The 26,167-nt window shown below is 38.6% G+C and overlaps 1 protein-coding gene across 1 annotated transcript; it reads left to right on the top strand.

Moving 5' to 3' along the window:
* Positions 1 to 496: 496 nt before the first annotated feature.
* LOC140246305 (sodium- and chloride-dependent GABA transporter 2-like) lies at positions 497 to 25,863 on the top strand. Its single transcript, XM_072325772.1, has 12 exons — positions 497 to 834; positions 15,782 to 15,913; positions 16,418 to 16,700; positions 17,448 to 17,580; positions 17,973 to 18,107; positions 18,568 to 18,671; positions 19,366 to 19,490; positions 19,794 to 19,906; positions 20,417 to 20,551; positions 21,563 to 21,766; positions 22,450 to 22,620; positions 23,201 to 25,863. The coding sequence occupies exons 1-12, from the start codon at positions 618 to 620 to the stop codon at positions 23,405 to 23,407; spliced, it is 1,959 nt and encodes a 652-aa protein (XP_072181873.1). The 5' UTR covers positions 497 to 617; the 3' UTR covers positions 23,408 to 25,863.
* Positions 25,864 to 26,167: the final 304 nt, after the last annotated feature.

Below are 26,167 nucleotides of genomic sequence, written 5' to 3'. Positions count from 1 at the left end.
CGAAAGATATCTGGCTCATTTCTGGTTCAGTGTAATTACTGTTTACATGTGATATTCTACTTGTGTATTAAAACAATGTTTATTTCCAACGTCATATTATTCTGTTTGAATTCGATGTTGTTCCTGCTACATTTGTTCAAAAACTCGACATGTGATGTTGTCACTGTTATCGATATTAACAAGGTACGTGATAAAGCATAGTTTGGTGACCCCCGTGCGCGCGCACAGTCACTACACAGCCCGCTAGTCGCGTATGTCCGTGTGTACGTTGAGCGAGTTGTTGCTAGTTTGTAGATTAATAATCAGATGTAACGGGAAAGGGCAGTCATTGGAGCTTTCATCACTTCTGATGATCAGTCAGAAAATATCCACTGTAATCCTTCACGGGCTGATCTCGTCTGTTTTGCTGCCACAAGCCTCTTTGGGACGTTCATCATTTTCATATCTCGTTTGAAAACCTGACAGGACTTCAAGGCTGCTTATAGGAGAAAGATCTTGACGATCGTCGCTCAAATTTAGCCGCTAGGGTTTACTCATTTTTTTATTCCTTTCCTGTCAGGGCTTGTTACTCTGTTTTCTCTTCTGCTGCGGTCAGAGACTGAAAATAAAAATAATTCATGATGGTGAGTTCGGACAAACAAGCTTTAGAAATGTCGGAGAGGGAGATTGAAAAAGGAGGCGATCACAAGAAAGAAAAGGGCGATGACGAGGTGCAGGAGGTCGAGAGAGAAGGATGGGGAAACAAAATGGACTTCATCATGATTTGCATTGGATTCGCTGTCGGCCTCGGAAACGTTTGGCGTTTCCCTTACCTGGTCTTCAAAAATGGTGGCGGTAAGTCCGACATTTGAGTATTCCTGATGATGGTATCGTTTTCAGCTGTGTCATATACAGACAGTGTAACACATTCTGACAATGCAAGTAAAGTTTACCTCGTGGATATTTGGCATGTCCTGCCGTCTGTAGTGTGTAAAGCACTATGTCTAGAGTTTGTTTTTCATTATACCCGCATTTTCAATCAAGCACTCACTTATTCATCCATTCAGCCCTTCAGTAATTCCTTCAATGTTTTGGAAAAAGCAGAGATAATAATGTACTCGCATTAGTCTCATGTTATGGCACTAAATGTGTATTGTAACCTGTATTCTGCCCGGATCCGATTTTCCTTGTATCATAATGTACGATCCGGCGGAGTATGTGCATGCGGCTACATTGTCGGCATAACATCCGAACAGCTGCGCGACAGGACAACAAACTCAACTCTTTATGCAGTTATTTTCTTCAGAGCATCGAACTTAAGTGCGCATAAAATGCCAGTTAAGTTATTCTTACGTACAATAGCCCTAGAAGAAATGAGTGTGGAACAGTCAAACGTGTTCACCCTCAACAAAAATATTCATGAATTGCAAATCATCAATCGCACATAACGTGTCGCTGGAACGAAACAAACAAGAAAACCTGACCCCAATGAATATACTAGAACAAGACCTGTTTCACAATAAGGTGTGTTCACCGATTTTTATATAATGCAACTCGTTCTGTTACGTGTAAATGTTAAAAACTGTAATATTGACACTGAATGTTATGTTACAATGTATTTTATGCTTTCTTATGTTATGTTATGTTATGTTATGTTAACACAAGAACATCTCCACCGCTCATATCAAGTCAATTTGATCTTTATCAACTATGTTATCCGAGTTGTGTTGTTTGTTTGTTTGTTTGTTTTTTCAGGGAAAATGCTTGCAAAAGTTGATAAGCAAAAAAAAAAAAAAAAAAAAAGAGAGACGTTCATTTTTTTCATTCATAAGAGTCCATGATTCTGAAATGTGTCTAATTAGCGAGCAGTCTTTGAATAAAACGGAGAAGGTCACTGTGTATGCATTACTTGTTTCTGCCTGTATAAGCTGCGAAAACACACACATTAAGGACAAGAATTGGGACATATAACTTGCATTTTCTTGTTGAATCTACATCATCGGGTGCAACATTATGAGAAATTATCAAAATCGGAATTCAAGGGTATTCAATTTTTACAAATTTACCGAACAGCACAGACATGCTAGAAAAAAAAAATGTGTTGGGGGGGGGGGGGGAAGTATGTGTCGACAAGGAATGTGGAGGGAGAAGTCAGAAATATGCCACAACATTGGGTAGGTAACCACAACAACATCGAGACTGATACAGATGAGCTCTTCAAACGACAGGTTGTAATGCGCAGGTAATGGCTGAGGGGTGTATTGTTCGTTGTCACCCTGAGTTGGTGGGGCAGTTGAGTGTAAAAGTATCGAAGGTTTTCCGACATCACTCGCCCGCAAGGGCCCTGAAGGTGTGACGCAGACACCTGCGTTGGAGCTATTTGCGTGGCGCCGCCACATCGGCGAGCCGGGCGCACTCAGCAGGGCTGTAGGGCGTGGTGCATTTACACCCTCGGCGGTGTTTGTATGCTTGGCAACTGAACCGATTTCTTATACCAAGTCTTAGAAACAAGGTGCGCCATGGGTCAAATCTTTCGAGGGGAATTGCTCCTCATGGTTTAATGGCTCAATGTCTGATTAAAATAACTGTTGATGGCGTTGTCAATAGAGGAGCTTCAGAATACCTCGTTTCCCGTCGTTGATCATTATTTAACCCATAACGAGGACAGAAAACGTATGCTTATTATTGCCAGTAATTGCTGGCAGCCACGACTCTTGGCAATCCATCATATCGGTGATGCATTGAAGGGTTGAACAAGGGTTATTGAGCATAACCTACAACCTGCTGTAAAAGGTCATAAACGTTTTGTTTCATAAGACAGCAACCAGAATAAACTGCGAGCTCCATTACACTCTGACAGTTAAGTGTAAGAATTTATTATGTATCAAAGTGCGGGTAACATTTTTTTTCTGTTAAAGGCAGAAATCGTTGACATTTATCACTGACCGAGAAGGTGATGGAGAAAGAAATAACAAAAGTGATCACCCCGCTGGAGTTACACGCTCTGTCATACCATCATATCGCTGCAGCTAGATTCTAGAATGATCCACTTTTGTAGTTATTTGATTATTTTGTTGTTGTTGTTTCAGTTCTTACATGATTTGAAATTTAATGTGATTAATCAGCAATATTGTGCACATCCGCTTTTTGATAGGTTCTCATGAAATACGCCTGTCAATTACCACAATACAACTGGGCCCTGTTGCAAAAGTCGCAATCAAACATTACAAGTCAGGTATCAGCCAATCAGAACGTAGTTATGTTTGATTTTCTGACTCACGTTCGATATCATCTTTTATGCAATATGGTCCAAGATTGCCATTTCATACCGGAGAAATCAAGTTTATAACAATATCTCACATTACCCTTCAAGCCTGATTCTGCTCATCAATGGGGCCGCTGAGTCACCTTAAACACGATGTATGAGTGGAAATTACTGTCAAATTTAATCATTCGCAAAGAAAAGCCAAGACAGGTGGTGATTAAAAGCCAAAGGGAGACCAGTTCTTTCCCCAGACCGATACAAGAACACGTAAGATTATGTAACAAAACTACGGGAAGTGCACCAGAAACTAACTGTTCCTCATCGGATACTGCCACGCCCCTCACAGTCCTCCCAATTCGCTGTCCCCGCATAGTCCCTGATTTGCAGTGATTTCTTGCCATCCATTCGTAAAAGATGGAGCGCAGCGACAACGAGTTTACCTTTTGATTGATCATATAGCACCATATGGCCTTTCTTTAATTGAAGTTTTCCGACATTGAGGATATTTTCTGTCAATTCCCCGTAAACTTTGTAGCCATTTTAATCATATACGGCTAAACCATGTGAAACCTCCTTTGCTAAATGCAAACGTTCTTGTAGACCATACATCAATGAACACACTGGAAATGGTAAGATTCGCATCGACAATCCCATTGCAGAGAAAATAGACTTTTCTAACCAGATTGACAAGATCAGTACTTTTTACTTTCATGGACGTAAAATGCACTTAGGGCACGTTATCAGAAAAGAGAGGGTAGACCATTAGCCGTAAGTATGACTACAAGTTGCTGGCAACGTGTTGTGTCATCAAACATTTTAAGTTTAAAAGTCTAGTATGTCGAGCAAACGCCTCCAAGTGGGTAAGCAGAAATGAGTACAAGCTGCATGGAAATTTGATTATATCTTATCCGATTCGTCAGGACACCAGGGAATCTGTTGACAATTGCGTCATAATTGAGAAGTTGATGGTCACGTTGCTCGGGACAACGCTTGAGTAATGTTGTGTGAATGACACATCAACTTCACACACATAGCCTTTTTCGATGATCGGGAAGATGGATTTGGAGAGAACCAGTGTGAGCAGGTCGATGGCGGCTGAAATATTGTCAAAATAATATCCTCTGATTCTTTTTTTTTTTTGGGGGGGGGGAGGGGCGAGGAGATGTGATTATGAATTGTTCTTCCAAATTAACACAAACGCGCAACAACAACAATAACAAAAACACATCATACACAAACGCACATCAACAGACGAACACACATGCGCATATACTCGAAATCGCATGCACACGTCACATTTGGTTTTGTTTTACTTATGTATTTCTTTTTCTTTTCTCCAAGTACAGTGACAAATTGTGTGACAAATTGATGCAAAAAATGAAAGAAGTAAAATACACATTTTTTTTTCTTTTTGTAACAACACTGTGAAGCGATGGATGTCATTAACATCACCTCCTTGTTTCAGAGTAGTAAAATTCCGGAAGAGTGTATGTACATTGAGAATAACCACCCACCACAAAGTAAATAAGAGCTACATTAAGGTTTTTGAAAGTAAAATTGTGGTTTGTTTAAAGCTCATGGGAAGGTTACGTTCATTTGTATATGGGCTGTGCTCTGTTAGACAATCCATTGAATATCAATATCTTCTAAGTTTGACTGAATGTTGGCCATTATCTGTTTGTTTATGACCCTTTGCTATGAAGAAAGTAAATTGCTTTCGGCAGAACATAACCTGACATCCACAATTCACGTAGAGCGCGTACTTCACAACGCACCTTCCATTTTCTGCTTTGTTATTTGTTTGTTGTTTGTTTGTTTCTATCTTTCTTCCTGTCTATACATTTACATCTAACGGTCCTCTTGTTTAGCGACAAATATGCGGGTAGTAACACTGTAAAGACACTTCCCAGAAATTGCCGGAAAAGTTACCCTTGAGTTGCCCAGCATGTTGAGGGTCACACTTCACGCTCGTTCATAAGCGCGCTAAGCATGACTTGCGTGACAGGTGAAGAGTGGGGGCGCAATCCCTCCTTGAATATTGGTACATAGCGCGTCGATGCCGTCGCCATAGATTTTTTTTTTTTTTAACCTTTGTTCCGTCTTCTTGCGTTATGTTTTGCAGCTGTCATTATAACTGCCTTTTTACAGTGCACTCCCGTTATAACTAACACGCGCGATTATAATAAAATTCCGATTACAACGAAGTAAAGATTCAGGCCGCAACATTATCCGGTCTCTGTTTTATATTGTTTATTATTTTGTTCGGTTATATCGAAATTTTGATATAACGAAAGAAAACTGCCGGTCCCGAGGACTTTGTTATAACGGGAGTCCACTGTACAGTGTCTCGCTTTTAGGTGTTGTAGAGTACTACTAGTAACATGAAAAGAACATTTGACGCTCGGCCATCCTGTAAAGGTCATTTTCCTGCATTTAAAAAAAAAAAATGTTGACAATTTCAAACTCGACTAATCTCGCCTTCGTTGAGGGAGCAAGCAAGTTATCAATCTCAACAAAACTCAATTTTCAACGCTTTTGTGAGATAGGCTTCAAATCTGTCTTAGACAATAACCCTGAAGCAATGTTAGATGAAAACAAAGATTTTGTCAATTTATCGGAGAGCCATTAAATGAATGAAAAGGCTCTCTCTTTTTCACAAATATATAATAATCTCGCTGTCTGCCATTCATCACGTGACTATCCCTACTCTTCATTACTTTACACAAGGAATTCGGCGGAAACATGACTGCTGCAGTAACGAGTCAATTAATGAATAATGGCTATCAAGGCGGCACTACGACAAACGACATGTCGTGAGATAAGAAGGAATACAATAAACTGCACGTCTGTCGTGCATGCAAACTCACAGACAAATTATATTGAATTTAAAACGACTTGTCCTTCAAGCAGGAACAAATATAAGAAATGCATCTTATGCTTTAGAATAATTTGATTAATTGGCATAATATGCCAAAAGCATGTTTGAAGTTTGATTGATTTTGCATTCAAGGTAAAACATGAAGAGTTTATGATAGCGTAAACACATAACAAAATTACAATCAGTGCTCTTTATACAAGGACATTCGGCATCTAAACACACATAGGTTATCGTCTTAACAAACAAAAAAAGAAATAGAATAAAGTTTTCCCTCCGTTCATCAGATTTCCTTTAATTACGTCAAAATCTAGAACTCATAATCCAATTTCAAAAGACCAGACTGTGCAGTGTCCTCTTATTGACCGAATGTTCTTGTTCGTTCAAGTAAATTCGTTGGTTACGTATAGCCAGCTAAGAGGCAAATTAAATCTGACTGAAAAGCCGACATGAGCTAAGATAAAAGATTTCAAGGTCCTACAAACATACCCAAACATTCCCATTGTCTCACAAAGCCTTCCATTTCGGAGAACCATTCATTATCAGAACGTAGTACGATCGCTTTATCGAAATTCATCAAATTTATCATTTTATGCAGTCTTGACTTTCGCTGGTTCTGAGACTCGACCTTGCCTACGTTCAAATAATTGCTTCCTCTAGATTCCTCATTAAGATAACTACTTCAAGGATAGATTTACATTCCAGTTCATTTTCCTCAAGTCAAAGTATACTAGCCATACTTACAGTTTCTCTTTTCCCACAGTTATGAAAACAACGTCTTCTAGTAAAAATGCTTCCCGACAATGCTTTTTTTAAATAGATCTTTCATAGGATATAGGCACAACATGAAGTTTTTCAGTCCCCAAGACAACACAAAACAAACAAGTGATAGTTCTGCTTCATAATACATTGTAAAAAGAAAACATGGTTTATAGCGACAAAGAGTGCAACGCACTTTCATCCTTCAGTCCATGAATTCATTATTCTAGTCACTGTCTTGGTGCTTGGTGTAACTTGTCTACTGGCGACTCTTTAAATTTGGATGCACGAGATTTATCGTTTTCATAATCAGGTACGCTTATCTTCACCATCATCATTTTACAGTTTAGTGCTGATTTCATAAGATATAAGAAATTGAAAATGATTAGTATCCACCTTTGAAAGGATTTCCTCCAATCACAGCGACATTATAATGGATTCGTCCAATGGTAAATGTATTGTGATGATCAAAGTTAAATACAGTGGTATGGCATTTCAGGCTGCGATCTCTGTATCTCCTCATGTTATACATGAGCATGATAAGCACCTGGGTGATGTTTGAATGCAGTATATACAAAACGAGCGATTCCGAAATAAGCAAGTTACATTTTGTTACTCCTGACAAAAGGAATGTGAAGTATTGTCCAGATAGAAGGTTATGCATGTCGCACCATGATGATCATTATAGTGGACAACGGACGTCATTATAACCACTCAATCATTTGTGTTTTGTCGCCATTGATAATGAAGTTACGTTACCAACGCATACTGCTTTGTGAGTTATCTCAATTGTTTCTTTCAGCTGTTAATCTGAAATGTCAACGTCTCTTCATGCAATCGAAGACGTCTGTAGCGCAGGCTGTTAAACACTAAAATGTGTTCATCTATATTGGTAATTATCAAATCCTTTGGAACAGAATTAAACGATCCAATTATCTCTCATAATGATGGAAGATGCCAAAACAATTATGCTTTTCCTCTATCATTCATAGGCAATGAATGAGAAAACATCTTCATTTCCAGAGTTTTATAGTTATTCCTCTCCTGTCCAGGTTCGCAACGTTGACATGTCGCTAATAGTCTTAATGAGTAACCCATTGCGCCTTTCTGTGATTAATCAGTCTGTTGCGGGGATGGGGGATTGAGGCTTAGTAAATATTTGCATTTAAGGGTTGTAAGTTTTCTCGGTTGTGATTACACCAACTGTGTTTGATTTAGGCGCTTGTCGCGACCTTTGCCCTCAATGCTAACCCGATTTGACCTCTTGTCCATAACTAATCGTACAAATTGTAATGGGAGTATGCCTCATTAGTTTAAGTCCTTTTGTTCATAGAACCACCCGAAAAGTAGAATGCATTTCGCAATCACTGTGTTACACAAATCTTAAGATGGTAGTCCTCAAAGCATTATGTGAATAGTCTGGAACACAGATGGCTTATCGAGCTCACAAATACATGTAGGTCTTCTCCGTAATCTCATGATAAAGACATTTAATTGAATGGAACAATGCGACAATTACAACCTAATTAGTTCCCTTGCATTGTTTAGGTGGTGGCGCTGAGAAGACAGACAACCAAATGAAACGGTTCCCGAAGAAAGAATGTAATATCTTCCTGTCACTTGTTTAGCCCTCAACCAAACTTAAAGTTGAATCAAGATACAATATGTAATTAAGAACAGTCTGATAGGTATATCATAAAACATAAGAAACAATTTAAGATTGATTCAATAATTGAGTTATGAGCACTGATTTAAAACTCTCTTCCCCTTCAGAAGTTATCTAAGACTGATCTGGGCCCCGTTTTATCAAAAGATATGATCGATTATAAATTCCCTTATCACACAAGCTGCCATAGACTTATGATGGAAATCAACTATGTTATCAAATATAACTCTTCATAAAACAGGGCCCCTGAAACCTAACTCCAATTGAAAGAGCGAGAGAAAGAAAAGAATGAACTGCAGTGAGACTAAATAACATCATTTCCCGTCTGAAGTTCATTTCAAATTGCCACCTTTTAAAAGGTAGCTTCCCATTAACGTTGGTAATTCAAATTCTTCGATGGAATCTTGATGAACCAGCAATTTCGGAGTGGGCAATGAAACGATATTTTCACCTCAAACTCCATTCTTCTTTGTTCGGACTTTACTCTTGCAAATAAACTCTTTCTGTTTCGCAAGCAACCACTCGCAAGTATTATGGCAAGGAAAACGATAAGATTGGAAATGGGTTAACTGGTTTGAGCATATAAGAACTCTGGTACAGCCATACCTTAACCCCTTTTGTGCTAGGGACTTTGGACAGTGTGAACAACGCTATGGGTTCTCCAGTGCCAGTCAGCACTTGAAGCACACAAAAAGGATATTAGCCCCTATATATCAAATACTTAAATCCTTCCAGGGCCATGCAGTGGCGACTAAATTGCCTACAATGTCAATATTACTTTGAGATGACGGTGTTGAAATAGTTATGCATAACGCATGGAGAGTAGTGTGTTGCATATACGGTGCAGCTTTATTCTCATCGATTAGTTCATCATATTTCAAAGATTAATTGTTCATAATTCTAAAGCATTTTTTTTTTCCCGTGATACATTTTCTTGATATTTCCTTTCTGGACAGCAGTGAAGAATTTGATAGCCTAATTTGGAACTCTTCTATGCAGGGACATCTGAACTGCTGCTTTTGCACAATATGACACAAAACAAACTAACAAAAAAGGAACGATCAATCACACTAGTTATGATGAGGAATATGTGTAGAATTTTGTCAAACGAAGAAGAGTCGTTTGCATCTCCTCAGCAATTGTGTGGGACGGGGAATCGTTGAATCGTTGAATTCGAGAATATAATCCGTTTTGGAGTACATCGGTTTCAAATAATTTTCAGTGAAAAAAAAAAATATCAACCCACCCTCCTTCGAGATCAGTTCATGGTTTCGCAGAGTGAATCGAATTGGCTGATGAACTCAGCCAAACAAAGAATATATGAAAGTGACAGGAACCGCGCTGAATTTGCGCTGTATCTACGAGAATTATTCTTTGGGAGTTCAACATAAAACCATGACTGGTTTCTTTTTAAATATTCCTGAGGAATAAATTAGCTGTTCGCCTTATCTCAGAAATTAGAAAAATACAAAGGTAATCTTTATTAAAATCAAGTCTGAATTTCATATAATCGGGCAGTAAAAACAGTAACAACGAGGAAGAAATAATCTAGCTTGTAATGAATGCGCCAATTATGGATACCGTCATAAATTTGCGTTTCTCTTTTTTTTTTTTCCTTTAATTCACATGAAACTGAGTGAAATAGGAAAGATAGCCATTACTGGAGGTGAAACTGTAGAAATCTGTAAAACACACTCAAAAGGAGCTAATCATATCGTAGCATCAGCAGCCTCCTTCTCATATAATCCCACTAGGGGTATGGTGTTGACCTGTTTCGAACACTCGTCTTACAAGTCTTCGTCGTTCAGTTTGTGCCCGTGCCATGTTCCGACAAAGTGACATTCACAGTATGAGCAGGGGACGAAAATGAAAACACTGCAAGATTTTTGAGCGAATCCCACAACTGCGATCCCCTCTCCCAGAGGGGGGTTGATGGAACTACAATCTTCCAATCAATGATGACTGTCAATTATCTCTCTGGATTTATGGATTACCAACTGTGCGAAAATGAAGAGGTAGGAAAAAGATATAGTTGACTTCAAAGACGGGGCCATGCATTTGCGAACACGATGTACGTGATAGCGTGTCGCAGTTTTAGTTCACTTGCAAGTATTTCAGATAACGTGAAAGCTTCCAGGGGACCATACGTGGTAGGGGATTTGAAGAAAGCTTACATTTCGCTTGTCCCTTCTGGCATAATTATATATTATCAAACAGTATAGTGTCATAATAGTAGACCAGGGAGGTAGGAACTGCATAATATCAAGAGACACTTGCCTGCAAGTTGTAAGACAGATGACAGCATGATACTCGTATAAAGGGAAAAAATGCACAAAAAACAACTCTTTACATTAGTATTGCTGAGAGCTGCACAGATGTAGTTGACAACAATTAACAATGCAAGTTTATAGCCGCAAGTTTTATCGTTTTAACTGTTTCATTGCAACACCGAAATCATCTGACCTAATGAGATCTTTACGAGATATCAGATGTACTTATCAGTGTTTACCGTAATTTTAGAGACTTGATGGCCCTTTTGTCAACAGTTCCATTCAAAGTCCATATGATGCTAGGAATGCAAGTCACCTTTTTTTATTGAAATGTCAGGTATATTTGCATTAACTTTGACATATTGTGCGTATATATTTTGAATATATTCGTATATTGTGCGTCAACATACACACACACACACACACATGTATATATATATATATATATATATATATATATATATATATATATATATATATATGTACATATATATATATATATATATATATATATATATATATATATATATATATATATACATGTATATATATATATATATATATATATTGCTATTTATCAAATTCTCTACGAGTAAAGCAAACTACGGTATAAAGAAGTGTGTTTATTTCTAAAAATTTGAATCTAGGATCCCTTCCTTATTAAAATATGATAATGACTGTTTTACACATCATGCTTTTATTTTCTAGTACTTTTTAAAGTGTTATCTAGTGCTTAGATTTATTAGAACCATTTGAGATTAATATTTGAACTGAAGCAATTTCATATAATACCTTGAGATATCTCCCGTCTTAAACTGTTGATTCACAAAAGCGCTTGATGACAACAGAAGGCAATAATAAACAGCAATGAAAATTTAGCACCGCACTGTCGCCTTCACATCTCTGTGTGTGTCCGTGTGTCTGTGTGTTTTTGTGTCTGTCTGTGGCTGTCTGTAGATCCATCACTAAAAAATAAAAAATGATGTTTTGTAAATGACTTGAAGAAACCTCTTGATATTATAACCACATAAGGCTATTAAAGGAACCATCAATCACATGCATAACTCGTTTAGCGATGGTTACACGGGATGAGCTGACGCGCAACCGACGTAGCAATTGCGTTGGTTTGTTATATTAATGTACATACACATTGTCACAATTAATTTAAAACAATAACAAACGAATAAAAAATCTTGCGTCGTGGGTCTAGGGAGTGAACTCTTTATTTGTATGGGGACACGTTAGTCTAAGACACAAGTTATGATAATCTGTACACATAGACATGGGCAAGTCTAAGAAAGTTATTGACACTTTCCAAATCTGTTTAGACACCAGAGGGTTTTGCTTTTTTGTTTTGTTTCGTAGGATATAATCTCACAATCTCATATTACTTTCATCTGTCTTTTCAATCCGTCGCAGCGCCAATTGAACCTACACACAGGTCCAACAATATGTCAAAATGGCAAAATGTTCTGCAGTGACGCAATGACTACAACAAGCGTTGTTGTCACAGTTGATATTCCCAATCGACACTCATGATTACCCGCGTAGTCATGAGTGTCGATTGGTTTGCTCTGATCAAGGAGCTATTACATACCCCTTGCTCTGATGGAAGAAGAGGAAGGGTTGGTTTCTTGCTGGGTGCGTATGACGTCAGTGTGCGTAGTCTCCTTTTGACCTCGTGAGGGGGCTGTTGGGTCTCCGCCCTCTTTAGCCTTATTTGATCACGAGGAGTGCGAGGGAAGCCCAGGCAAGGACGAGGGGGAGGAGGATGGGTAGTGAGAGCCAGAGGCGTTTATTTGGAGCCAGTCGTGTCAGAAACATTCCGTCTCACATCATCTTCAGACCATCCAGACAGGTTTAGTGAAATATTTCCTCCTCTACTCTCCTTCTCTCCCCTGCCCCCGCTCTCTCTCTCTCTCTTCCGCCAGGCCGACATTCTCATGCAGTCTTCAATGAGTTCATGGTACAAGTGCACAAAAATAGGCGCACAAATATGCACTTCTACACATTTTTAGAAATACATGTTTGGGTGATGTGTAATTGATTAAAAAAGATGGTCAGTGTGGGAGCTATATGAGCATAGATAAGCAGAAAACATAGATGGAGGAAAGGGGAGAAGCGGTGGTGATTATTGAAATCTTATAGTGTTTCCTTCCCTCTTACTAAATCTAAGTACATCAACCATATTATTTAATGAGGAAGCCAAGAAGATATGTTGCTGGCATCCCTACAAAAATACAATGGGACGGAAATGGCTGTGACAGCAGTAGCACGAATATTACAAAGGTTTGATTAAACAGATTATTTATGGCATATAGCATTTCATTCAGATGTTCCATATCTTTGACTAAACCCTGTCAAAATGGTCTTCCTCTTTCTATTAGATCACTCGCATGAAAAAAAAAAAAGATCATAATGCCTGAAATATCATTGAATGCTCTGTCACCGAAATGCAACTGGAGCAGTGGAAGGTTGCATCACATGATTCGTATTTTCTCTTGCTTTGTACGAGGCGTTTGGTCCGATGGTGTGTCGGGATACTGGTTTGCTGCGTGATTTTTTGCTAGCTTGATCTTGGGCGAGACCCACCAGGAGTCGACATCCTTTTGCTCGTTTTCTGGTGTGAGTTATCACCTTCTCTTTGTGAGGATGGTACATGATGCTACATGATAGTAAAATATGATACGACCTAAGGACAGACATGGGCATGCTTCGACATTGACGACCAGTTAGTTTCGGCAGATGACGGTGTATAAAAGGGCGCGTTCTGTTACGCCAAGGAGGTACATCATTTTGACCCCCTTGGTTACCCTGCCATGAGATTATGCCCAAAGGAGCCATAGAATCATTAGTCTTTCGATTACAAGAGTCCTCATCATTATTACTGGCATAATGTATTCAGAAGACATTGTACCAAAAAAAATAAATCGGCTCAATATTCATCTTCTCTAACATAATGATTTCAATGTGAGCAACCTTTAACAGTAGAACAATTACCATTGTGATGTACAAACACATTTATGTCTATAAAAGAAATAAGAGAATACGCAACAAGAAAAAACAAAAACACGAAAAAGTACAAAATTAGGATACCACTCCTCATCTCTCCAATTTAAATCAATGTATATCACCTTTATTTTTCGTTTTATTGTACGTGTTATGTTCTGTTTGCCTATTTGTAATGTGTGCGTGTTTGTATGTAACTATAATACAACAGAATAAATTAAACAAGTTTACAAAATAAGTGTCAATAAGTAATTTGATTCGAGGTTTTAATCGACGTTTGATCAAATGCCAACAGTTAAAACTTTGCACCCTAACAACAGTAAGTGGTTACGCCATGGCAATTTAAGAGTAATTATCTGATGTTCGCAGCTTGATAACGACTGGATCGCTCACACGCTATCTCTTCATCAGTTTGGTCGTCTTTGAAGCGTATATCAAAACATAATTAGAATTTACCATGACATGTATGAGTAGGCAAGCAGACACAATTTCTGGCATGGCCAAAAAAAAAAAAAAAATAAATAAATACTTTGATTCGTGCAGAAGAGTGAAAGACCAAAAATGGGTTTGTTTTGTTTTTTAGTTATTTCATCATAGTTGAAATGATTTGATGGTTGAAGGTGACTTCGTGGAGTGTCATGAGATGTGTTTTATCTTGCTCACCCAAGATAACAACTTCGACACATCTGCGCCCTTCTCAAACGTATAGTTGATAAATCAACAGATTGCACAGCGGCAAATCTTGGATTTATCGTGGAATGGTATAGATTGCTCATTATGTATCTGTGACACCTATAGCAAACACACCCATGAAGCAAATTAGATAGGGCGAAGTGTGTTATGAGTGGAGAGTGTGACGATCACACCCTAAAGATGTTTTATTACTGGATTGTTTAGTTGAGATGGTATCTTGTTTGTCATCGTTTTATACTTCCTTGTGGTCTCTATCATACATGAGCTTCAATTTCATCGTCTCTATTCACCTGAATTCATCCTATTCTCTGAATCTTATATACATAAATCCATTTATCCTATCTATAAATGTCTTGAAAGCATAATCTTAATCCGCATACCTCCGAATCCCTTCATCATGATTATTCTAAGGCTGCTTGTTCCTTCATTATATCGCTCTTATAATAATTTGCGGTTGTTTAAAGTTGCTAAATCGCGATGAAACATGTCTGTTAATCCCTCCGCATACGCTCACATAACATATACACCCCTAATGAAATTTCATGGGTTTTCATATTCTAAACACAAACACACACTGAGCGCAATGCACTTTCAAGTACACTAACTTCTAATCTAATGTTGGGGAAACGTTTCTGTTTCTTTAGATTGTACACTGTATTTACATTTGCCTGCAAATCAAAACACAAACAATGACTGACACTGGACCCCATGGAACACCAGCTATAGCGCAGCTGAATATGGGCTATCCACTAGTATCCAGCCATCTTATTGCCAGGTGGATGAAACTAAAACAAACAAGTAAACAACTTTTATTTATGATATTCATGTATAACAAAGATTCAGCGTTAATGGTTGTAAAATGCATAGAAATACGGAACGTGAATCTACTTGAAGTATATTGATCACAAATGGCTGTGATAGGAGTGACCAGCTGATAGATGTTAACACATGAATACATACACATCCACAAATAAAGGGCAGATGGAAGACCCCATACGTCTGCCGAGTACAAGTAAATGGAAATTCCTCATTTACTGACAAAAACGAGCAGAAATAAAAGCTACTGACTCATGCCAAGATCTGGCGTTTCTAGTACATTCCGAATGGGAGCTGTTGAATCGATAACAGCGAACGGTTTGAATAAAACGGGGTATCAAAAGTGTGTATAGTCACTGGATAGATTGTCACTTATATAAATGTGCTAGACTCTTGTTTATCAACCGATACGGATTATGACTCTTTCTTCATCTGACTCTTTGCTACAGGTGCCTTTTTGATCCCATACTTCATCTCGCTGTTCCTCTGCGGAGTTCCGGTCTTCTTTCTCGAGATCTCCATTGGTCAGATGCTACAGGTGGGCGGGATCTCCGTCTGGGAGATCTACCCTGTCCTGAAAGGTGAGCGCCCTCCCGCGGTTCATAACCGACAAGTCGCCATACATTCCTTGAAAGAAGTATTTTCTGTTCGTTATCTTGTTGAAGAGACGAGCTAGTAGCATTCGATTATTATTTACGCTGCTCATGTAAGACTAATGAAGGCATATTTGCTTCAGTCAGTACCTGGTGCACTTCTTTACAATAGGATATTAGTGAAGTTAATTTGCTGGATTTGATGCACTCTTTAGAACTTTAGTCAATCATGACAAGCACACTGAAATTATCAGATCGTTCTCATTTGTTCTATTTGGTAAAATTTACCCTTTCGCTTTCCTTCAGAGTTGTTGATTTTTTTTCAAAATCCAGTATCATTTACGTGTCTTTCCAATTGTCCTGTGTGGGCAAAAACGCGCTCGCCTGCTGCACGATCCACCTACGTCAGCCTCCCAGAAGATGGAATCCTATAAAGTAGTTAAACATGTTTTCCCTCTTTTTTTTTTTTCTTCTCTTTCTCTCTTTCTACAGGTGTTGGTTTTGCGGGCGCCACTATCGCGGCCATCATGTGCACGTACTACATCGTTATCTGCGCCTGGTCCTTCTTCTACCTCTTTTCCAGCTTCACCAGCGAGCTGCCCTGGGGAGACTGCCATAACAGTTGGAACGATCAGTACTGCCTCGACCCTGCTCTCCAGGAAAACTGCACAGCGCCCTCACAGGATCTCTTCTGCAGCTACAACGACAGCAGCCTTGAACACGTCGTCTACCTCAACAGGAGTGTGAGCGAGTCTCCCGCTCAGCAGTTTTGGGAGTGAGTTCTTTAAGGCTGTCAAAACTCGTATACAAATCCATTCCATTGACTAAAGACTATCTGATTTAGAACATATTCATGAGAATATATGTGTGTATGTTGAGAAGTCTTAGGTAGAAACGCTGGGCAATTCGAATGTTGCACACTGATGCAGTGTGGGACAACGCTCCGGCGTGTTCGGAGCAGTCTGTTGCCGCGTCCAAACCTGTCGAATAGCCATAGGATTTTGAGTCTGTGCGTTACGTCAAGTTTACTAGACCTACTCACTAGCAGGTTCAAGCTCATAAAGCTAGTTTTTAATTTCGCCTTTCGTGAAAGAACAATGTGAAGTAGGGAGGGGGGGGGGGTACCGAAAACTTGCGTTTTTCAACTATCAACTTACAAGGACCGAAACTCTTCTCCTTCGATGTCCATGTGGAAGAAACACACGGATAGAATCACACGGTGAATTCATCGTGTGTTTCTTCCAAATGACCAGTAAATGAGATGAGTTTTTGGTATTTGTAAGTTTATCTTCTGAACAAAGTGTACGACTTCACACATCTCCCCGAAAATCGATAAACAATCGTGAAAAACTTTTTGTCTCCACTGCGCAAATTACATCAAACTAGAAAAGCATATACAACTACAAGAATATTCATGATGAACTGATGGATGTTCTTAGAGAAGTTTGAAACTACGTAAGTGCCAACAGATATAAATATCACTATATTTTTTATTATTCATTTTTCACTCTTCTCCCCGCAGAAAACGTGCTCTGGGAATCAGTGACGGCATTGATGACATCGGCGGTCTGAGATGGGATCTGGTCGGGTGCCTGGCCTTGGCCTGGATAGTTACTTACTTCTGTATCTGGAAGGGTGTCAAGCAGACCGGAAAGGTAGGCCTGTATACCAGTAGGAACCAACTTATGAATTCCCTGCAATATCAAAAGAATCCCCTTTCATATCAAACGAAATTCCTCTGTGCCAAAATAATATGTTTGGATGTGAGATGTGCATGCTGTCAGATCATATATATAACTTGCACTACACTCCTTTGACAACGTTTGATGATTTTAAACTTTCAAGCTCTAATATCATTATTGTCATTCATGTACACGCTTTACAATGTTAATTAATTAGGAAAGGCCTTTTAACAGTTTTTCTGAAGCACAGAAAAGGAGATTTCATGTGTATATAGTTCTGTTCAATAAGCTGCAGTTAGCTAGATACCATTCCATTTTGCTGTTCTAAGTGCTGTATTTAATATTCACATACTGTTGAATCGCAGATCGTGTGGTTTACCGCGCTCGTGCCGTACGCCATTCTCTTTGCGCTACTCATCCGAGGCCTAACACTACCTGGTGCTCAGAAAGGCATCGAATTCTACGTAACTCCAGAATGGGAGCTCCTCAAAACCCCAACTGTAAGTATAAGCACTATAAAGATTATTGGCGTTTAAACACACAAATAATGAAGGTATTCTGACAATGTATTGTCTCTACATAGTTACCTGAGCTCGTGAGGATGCTCTACCACCCACGGTGACCACTTCAAGGATTTATCTGAATTCACGCAGTTCATGAATATATAATTAGATAATGTTTATGTAACATGATATGACATGATATGATATAATATAATATATAATAATACGAAAACTAACATAATATTAAAATATGAATATATCACATCATATTAATACAATATGAGTGTATACAAAGGCATACACAGATTACAAAATACAACTGTTTTGCTTGCTGCATCAGTTACTGATAGAAATCGATACTAATATCACAATATCAATTATTATTCTTGTTGCTTTTATAGGATTATTCCCTTTCCTGCTTTTACTGATCATTTTACCATCTTTTCTCGCATGACAGGTTTGGGTTGATGCTGCTACTCAGATCTTCTTCTCCTACAGCGTTGGTATCGGTTCTCTCATATCGCTGGGAAGCTACAACAAAGTCAGGAATAATGCCCTCATGTAAGTTCAACAAAAAATGCCTCGCACTACATAAAACCTAACAGACAGAGAAAATAATATGACGTCTGTTTCAAACAAGCATGGTAGGAATTACGAGAGAATTAGGCCTTTTTCCTGTTCAAAGAATCTCAAAGGTTGATTAAACGAGGTGAATTCAAACATCCATATGCATATCCCCATCTCTCTACTTTTCCATTACAACATTCTCGAAGAATACGATACGTACCTGCTAAAGCTAAATGGGACGTTGACTACTATGATGTTTACAGAAAAATTCAACGTACTTTAATACACTTATTGAGGGCGGTGAGTTAGCTCAGTCGGTAGTCATTGGTAGTGCGTCTGCCTCACGATCTAAAGGAACCAAGTTCGATTCCAGGGTCTCACTGAGCAATAATGTGTGTAATCATATCGTCCCCTCAAGCAAAGGGGCAAAAATGGAGGTCCCATGTGAGAGAGTCACAATCATGCACGTGAAAGATCCCGCTTCACTCATTCATCGCAAAAAGCAGGGTGTTTAACCCGGTGAAGTGGTCCCACCTTACATCCAACTGGATCCCATGGAAGACTAGCTACTGTATTGCAGCTGAATATGGGCTATCCAGCCATCTTCTCAGGTGGAAATAAATAAAGAAAAAAAAGAGAGAACACGACAACACTCAATAACAACATTTCCCATCATGCTTGTCCTCAGTGATACACTCGTGGTCGGTTTCGTCAACGCTGGTACCAGTCTCTTCGCCGGTTTCGTCATCTTCGCCATCCTCGGCTTCATGGCTCACGAACAGGGGGTTGAGGTCAAAGATGTGGTCGATGAAGGTAGGAAAATAACAATTAATTATTTTTTTAAAGTTTGGTCTGAGTAATCAGCTGATACAAAGTGAGGAAAGGTGCGAACGTTCTTCATTGACTTTGTTGATTTTTCTTTTTCGTGGAAGTTTTGGCCACACGTTTCCCAACGGGAGCCGCTGAATCGATAAGGCGAAATTTATACTTCATGTATTATTTAATGATTTATATGATTTATCATCATACGTTATTTATATGGGGTTACTTTTTTTTGCGACCTGTAGTCGACTAGGTTCATTATTATAACAAATATATGCTTTCTTTCCTTTTTAGGACCTGGTCTTACTTTCGTGGCCTATCCAACTGCTGTGTACAACATGCCTGGAGGACCAGCCTGGTCTGTCATATTCTTCGCCATGCTGATCATGCTTGGTCTAGACAGTCAGGTAAACAAGAATTAAAGATAACATTGCCTCCCTCTCTTTCTTTTCGTTTGCATGGATTGATGCACATTTTCACTGAATATCAAGATTTGTATCAGTAAAGTAAGTAATAGAATTTTTATAAAGCAAAACATAGGCTAATCCGCAGCAAAACATTCCTCATTTGGAGACTATGTTTCCTGTATTAGAATTGTCTTCTAAACTTGACGCTTAAAAAGAAAATGTTTTCTACTTAATGCCTTCCAAATGCAATGTTTCCCAGACGTATATCCTAGACGCACTTTATAAACCATGATGATTTCTTTAGAATTTTTTTTTTCTGCTCTTATTTTCTTTTTATTTTCAAAACAACAACATTTCTTTAGAACACACAATCGATTCGATTAGATTCGAACTTACTTGTGAACAAACGATTCTGCCAAAAGCTGCAAGTATGGAAAATAAAAAGAAATGCATAACATGGTATCATACTAATCAAAACGCTATCGATTTATTTTCTTCTGCCAAAAACAGTTCGCTATTTTGGAGGGTCTGGTGACGTCACTCATGGACGAATTTCCCCAGTACAATCTGCGACAAAACCGAGCCATCTTCCTCGTCGTAGTGTGTGGCATAGATTTCCTTCTTGGACTACTGTGCGTTACTGAGGTACGAAGACTTGTCTATGTTACATTTGTCTGCCTGAATGTGTGATTTTGATGACTGATGGTGTGTGTACATTCCCGAGTTTTTCTTAAACCGTTCATTACAGCGATTTGTGTCAACCCAAGTGGGAATTATGCTCATTGCTTGCTTCTGCTCATCTTATAATCACACGATTCAAAGTCCAGAAGGCGCACTTATCAACGAGTCACACAATGATATTATGTCAATAAGAAATTTGAATGGATATTTTTGTCGATAGTTCCATTTACTTCAAATCATACACAATTATTAGTTAATTGGAGTCTACTTCGAAAATGCACACGTTGGTTGGTACCTATGTACAGATCATTTGCGCAATTAAAAAATGGAGATCAATATTTGCTGAGTGTTGTGCGCACCATAATAAAACATTTGCAATATGCTCTATGCGCATGGTTGTATACAATAGACTCCCCAACTTTATATCTGCATTTATTTCGAAATGTTTAAAACAGCTGTCCATCTATTACAGTCAGTCCTAATGATCACTACTACACAGTTTCATTCCATTTTTTCAGAAGACATCACTGCCATGCAATTTAGCACTGCACTGCGTTCTAAGATATGATTGACATGGTGTTGCACTTCGTCACCACACATCAAACAAGTCAAAGTACTGAAATAAATATGTGATTTGAGCATGTTACATTAGTCATTCTCATTTTGATAGCACCCCGAAGGAGGCACGATTCGAATGAAACTGTGACTTAAACGAATTACAAGACAAAACAACAAAGAGTTTCAATTGTTGATAAAATCAATGAACACACCTTTCAAATTCAAATTCAAATTCAAATGATTTTATTTCCATATAAAGTAATACAAACTAATATACATAACGCTAACATGAGTACAGAATATTTTAAGGAATTTTGAATCACATAAGTTTTCAATAAAACCTTTGCGGAAACTGGTGTGATTATGACAAGACTTACAGAGATTCTATTCTCCTCATTTTTTTCCTCCTGCGTATAGGGTGGCATGTACTTCTTCCAGCTCATGGATTCCTATGGCGCCAGCGGCATGTGTCTTCTCTGGGTGACCATCTGGGAGTGCGTGATCATTTCCTACGGCTTCGGACTCAAGAAATTCTACTCCATTATCAGCAAGAACATGGGCTTCACACCGGGATGGTACTGGCCACTCTGCTGGGCTGGATTCGCTCCCGCTGTCAGCTTGGTACGTTCTCCTCATCACCATAAGTTTTTATCGTGATGATATTAATTATTACATGAAGACTCTCTATCTGTGTGTTTAGGAATTATGGAAACATTGAAGGTCCAGTCAATTTGGGAGTCCTGTTTCGTGTCAAAGAGAAACATAGCAACACGATCGTGTACATGTTGAAATGCAGACGAACAGGATCTTAATAGGAATGAAAGCGAAATTGTTTGTAGTTGGCAAGAATGGGGCAAAAGGCTCAAGTATCGTATTCCAATGGGTTACTCTATAGGGATGTTCCAAAAGATTCACTGTAATAATTATTGTATTGTTGTCGAACTTTTACCACTCTGCCTATAACAGTACACATTGAATTACAGAAATTGGTCTAGTCCCTATGTCTGATAACATCTTGACAGAACGATTGATGGTCTGCACGGACATAACTTGTATTATAGTTGAGATATCATCAAGTAATGTGTTGGATACTATCATAATGGGGAAGTGGGGAAGAGGGCGACATTGGTCATTGGATTGAGACATACTTCATTTCAAATTAAAGCAGTTGTTTTCGTAAATCACGGATCTGAAGGTTAATGTCATCAGTTGCATTACCCAACGGTGAAATCAGATGAGCATATACCGAGAGCTTTGAGTGACGGCAGTATTCATTTTATTTTTTTCTCAATTCAAACCTATAGGGCATTTTCCTGTTCAGCTTGATCGACTACCAGCCAGCTAGGTACGGCGAAGACTACTACTACCCCATCTGGGGTGAGATCCTCGGCTGGCTCATGGCCATTTGTTCGATGCAATGGGTACCCGTCTATGCCGTCTATATCTTCCTCACCACGCCAGGATCATTCATGGAGGTATGTACCACTGATAGCGATCTTCGCAGGGGTCTTAGTGATTCATAATATAGTAAACTAAATCAAATAACATTCAATTAAACCAAATCAAACGCCGATTTGTCTTTTTTTTTGTTTTTTTCATGTTCATGTATACATTTCGACATCGAATTTCAAACATTAGCTGCATTAGTCATACACACGAACTAGTAAGTTTTCATGGTTATTCTCGAGGATAGTAAGAAAGGCTTGGTGTTCTCAGGTGCCTTTGATACTTTCATGACAAGCATCGATGTTGTAATTTGATGACAAGAAACATTCTTCATTCAAGTTGTAACATTTGATATCAAGGATTTGCAAGTTAAATTAGTGATAGTTCATCATGAATGTTTGCTCTGCATCTTTATTTTTTTTTCTAAGGAAGGCTTACCCAACAAATAACTCTTAAGTAATATGTTCTTCCCTATTGATGTACATCATACAATGTTTGGGTAATTTGGTTTGCTATGGTTTTTTTTTTGTGTGTGTCTTTTTTTTTTTTTAAGATAGGACTTTTCCCCCGAATAATAAGCTATCGTTTTCACTTGTTTTACTCCTGCAGCGCATGCGTAAGATCACTTCACCCAGGATACAACCAGCCAAAGCGGAAGATGACGACCAGACGATATCAATCGAAGGCAACCGGAGTGAAGGGTCGGACTCGTTGAATGCCAACACGATATCACCACCGATCTACAATGTGGCCGTTGAAGACGAAAAGAAAGCGAATGGCGGTGTTGAAAACGTTGCCTTCAGTGGTGACGAATGAGGAACAGTCTCGACGTAAGAGTACGCCGCACACATCTATTGCATTATGGGGAAGAATCAACGATAGTTCATTGGACTGTACCAAATCCAGCTCCTTACATGGATATGCCGACATGGGACCAGGCGATCAGAAGAGGTTCTCCGGTACTTCGTTTCACCATGGACCTATACATGTTTTCACACGTCATCTTACCATGATCGCACCCTCGGGTTCTAGTGATTTCGATAACAATTCCTGCGCTACTGTCCCGTCGTACCACCGAATTAAGAGCACACTGGGTATCACTGTCCGATCGAAGAACGTACAGACACTTTTGTAACTTTCCTGCTTTTGTGGAAATGTCTTCTTTTGGAAAAAGAGAAGAATGCTTGAGACATTTGCTAGTCACTTGATTCACTCTCCTACAGTATTATGCTGCTTCAGACCCATTTTAGATGGACGTACCGGAAAACGCGTGCCATTGCAGTTAAAGGACAAAAAACCTCGAAAATAAATGCATATGACGTAATTTTCGAAGTCTCCGTTTTGTGTCCATGCACTGTATAGGTTTTTATTGTCTATACATTCATGAGACGGGTATCATGTTGTCGAGTGTATATAGAGGCTGTGTCGCACGAATGTTTCCTTGGAAGAACGACAGTGCTGTAATTCTCTCTAAATCACTGTTTACTTGACTCTTGGGTCGTGTCCAGGCACTGTCTGTTGTAATGATGAAGTCCCATTTAAGATCAAACCATATTCGAAAACGGTGTTGGTGAGAATTTCTCCAACGCGAGACATTCGTTTACCAATTAATAAGTTACAAAACGCTTAACCACATTCTCTGCAACCAACGTGTGCCTTGTGTAGAACACACCGAGCTCGAAATCATGCCTGAAATATGCAAAATAACACTGCCTTCAAATTAAAAAGAGTGTACTAAATGTATCGTTTGAACCAAAAACAAGTAACAATTTACCTCACTTTTCGATTCATTCGAAGTTTCCCCTCGATTTGATCACGAAAAGGACCTGAGGGATCATCGCCCCTTCAGTGTAGAAGACGATGCAAAGAAATCATGGGTGCTGTGTTTATCCATGTCTCTTGAAAAAGGATGTGATTTTTTTCTTCTTCTTCATGCAGTCCGATAAATTAAGAAAGACACGTGGAAGCATTGATGTGCGGTGTACTTTTCTTTACAATGTTTCACGCTGGCGTTGTTGTAGTGTAAATGTGTCAGGAAACACATGACTCTTGTAATATGAAAGTCAAACCAACCAGTTTGGTTGCAGTCATCGCATATTGGTTGAATTCATTCACAGTTTTTTTTTTTTCCCCATACTATTTGTTATATATACTATACCATTAAGAACACGGCATTGTCACACTCATTTACTGCTGATATGAGATTATGAAGACAGAGTATCGTTTTTATAAATGTTGGGGGTTTTTTCGGGGGGGGGGGGGGGGTCAACATAGCAACACTGTATCAGAGGGGTGAAGTTTGGAAATTCACTTTGCCTTCCTTATTCTAGACAGGGGGTGGACTATACGGGAAAGGCCGTGGCCCCTCTTTTGATATGTCCTTAGAAGAAGACGTGCACCATTACAAGTAATAAGAAACAGAGCAATGTGATTTCGCAATGCTGATCTTACTTAGAGTTTATATCTTAAATCATATTTTTGCGTTTTATCATGCAGATGATGATAGTGATGAAATCGTGTGGATGGTTACTCGCTGGCATTATACCGTCAGCATTTAACATCGTTATTGCTATAACTATCATTGTTGTCGTCATAATCTTATCTTTTATATTGTTATCTATTGTCGCAATGTCATACTAGAGTATGTGACGTTCTGAGATGTCATAGTATGGTAGATAGCTCTAATCACTTTCTATAACCGAACACTTAAACTGGGGGATTTCTTTTCTTTTTTTTTCCTACGAACGGGTGAATTGCGTCTATCACATTCGTATAATTATAATTCTTATCATGGATAAAATGAGAAAAATATTGAGAAAAAGCCAGATAAAATCAACCTCGATGTTGATTCATATACTGCTCAATGATTCCGAATGCTTGGATCGTTAGATAGCAAATGCGCACTGCATGGATCATTTATTGGATTTATCCTAGTTTTCGAGTCAATAGTACGTAATAACTTATTCCTTTAGTGCTGTGACCGGGTGCATATTTTATCATTATCATGATTTTTTAGAATAGGCTTTACCATTCATATTTGAAGGAAAAGGTATAATTGCATCAACCTTAAGATATTTGGTCCTCCTCGAGCGCGTCAAAGGCAAAATTGCATTTTACTCATCTTATGCGTATGCTAAGTGTTTGTCCAAAATAAATGCCGAGAAAAAACTTAATCTTTAAAAAGGCGAGAAGTACCCAAATAGAATAAAAACAACAGCGAAGAGTCAAGCGACAGACAAGAGCGCGAGAGAGAGAGAGAGAGGGAGAGAGAGAGAGAGAGAGAGAAAGAAGAAAAGGGAGCGATCGATGTGGATAGGTGTAAATGTTTTCCTACTCTTATGCTTATATGTATTTGTGTGTATATTTCCGCAATATATAAAATGCAACAAGCAAGAAGCAATAACATTCCTTCAGAAAGAAAAAAAAAAGGAACAGAATGCATATATAAATAGTTATAGAAATTTATAAAATGAGTCACGGACAACCAATCTGGCTGTATTTATTACCTGTTTTTGTTGTGAACATAATCAATTTGCATAAAATATCAGTATTCAATGATGTCAGCAGAAGATGTAT

Source organism: Diadema setosum, chromosome 2 (genome assembly GCF_964275005.1).
Source record: "Diadema setosum chromosome 2, eeDiaSeto1, whole genome shotgun sequence".
Taxonomy (NCBI): domain Eukaryota; kingdom Metazoa; phylum Echinodermata; class Echinoidea; order Diadematoida; family Diadematidae; genus Diadema; species Diadema setosum.
The sequence above is the reverse complement of the archived record's forward strand: the minus strand, read 5'-3'. Positions and strand labels throughout refer to the sequence as shown.

Coding starts and splice junctions, on each gene's coding strand:
- LOC140246305 (XM_072325772.1), top strand. CDS start 618: ATGATGGTGAGTTCGGACAAACAAGCTTTAGAAATGTCGGAGAGGGAG. Junction 20,552..21,562: donor GACTACTGTGCGTTACTGAG/GTACGAAGACTT, acceptor TCCTGCGTATAG/GGTGGCATGTACTTCTTCCA. Junction 22,621..23,200: donor CGCCAGGATCATTCATGGAG/GTATGTACCACT, acceptor TTACTCCTGCAG/CGCATGCGTAAGATCACTTC.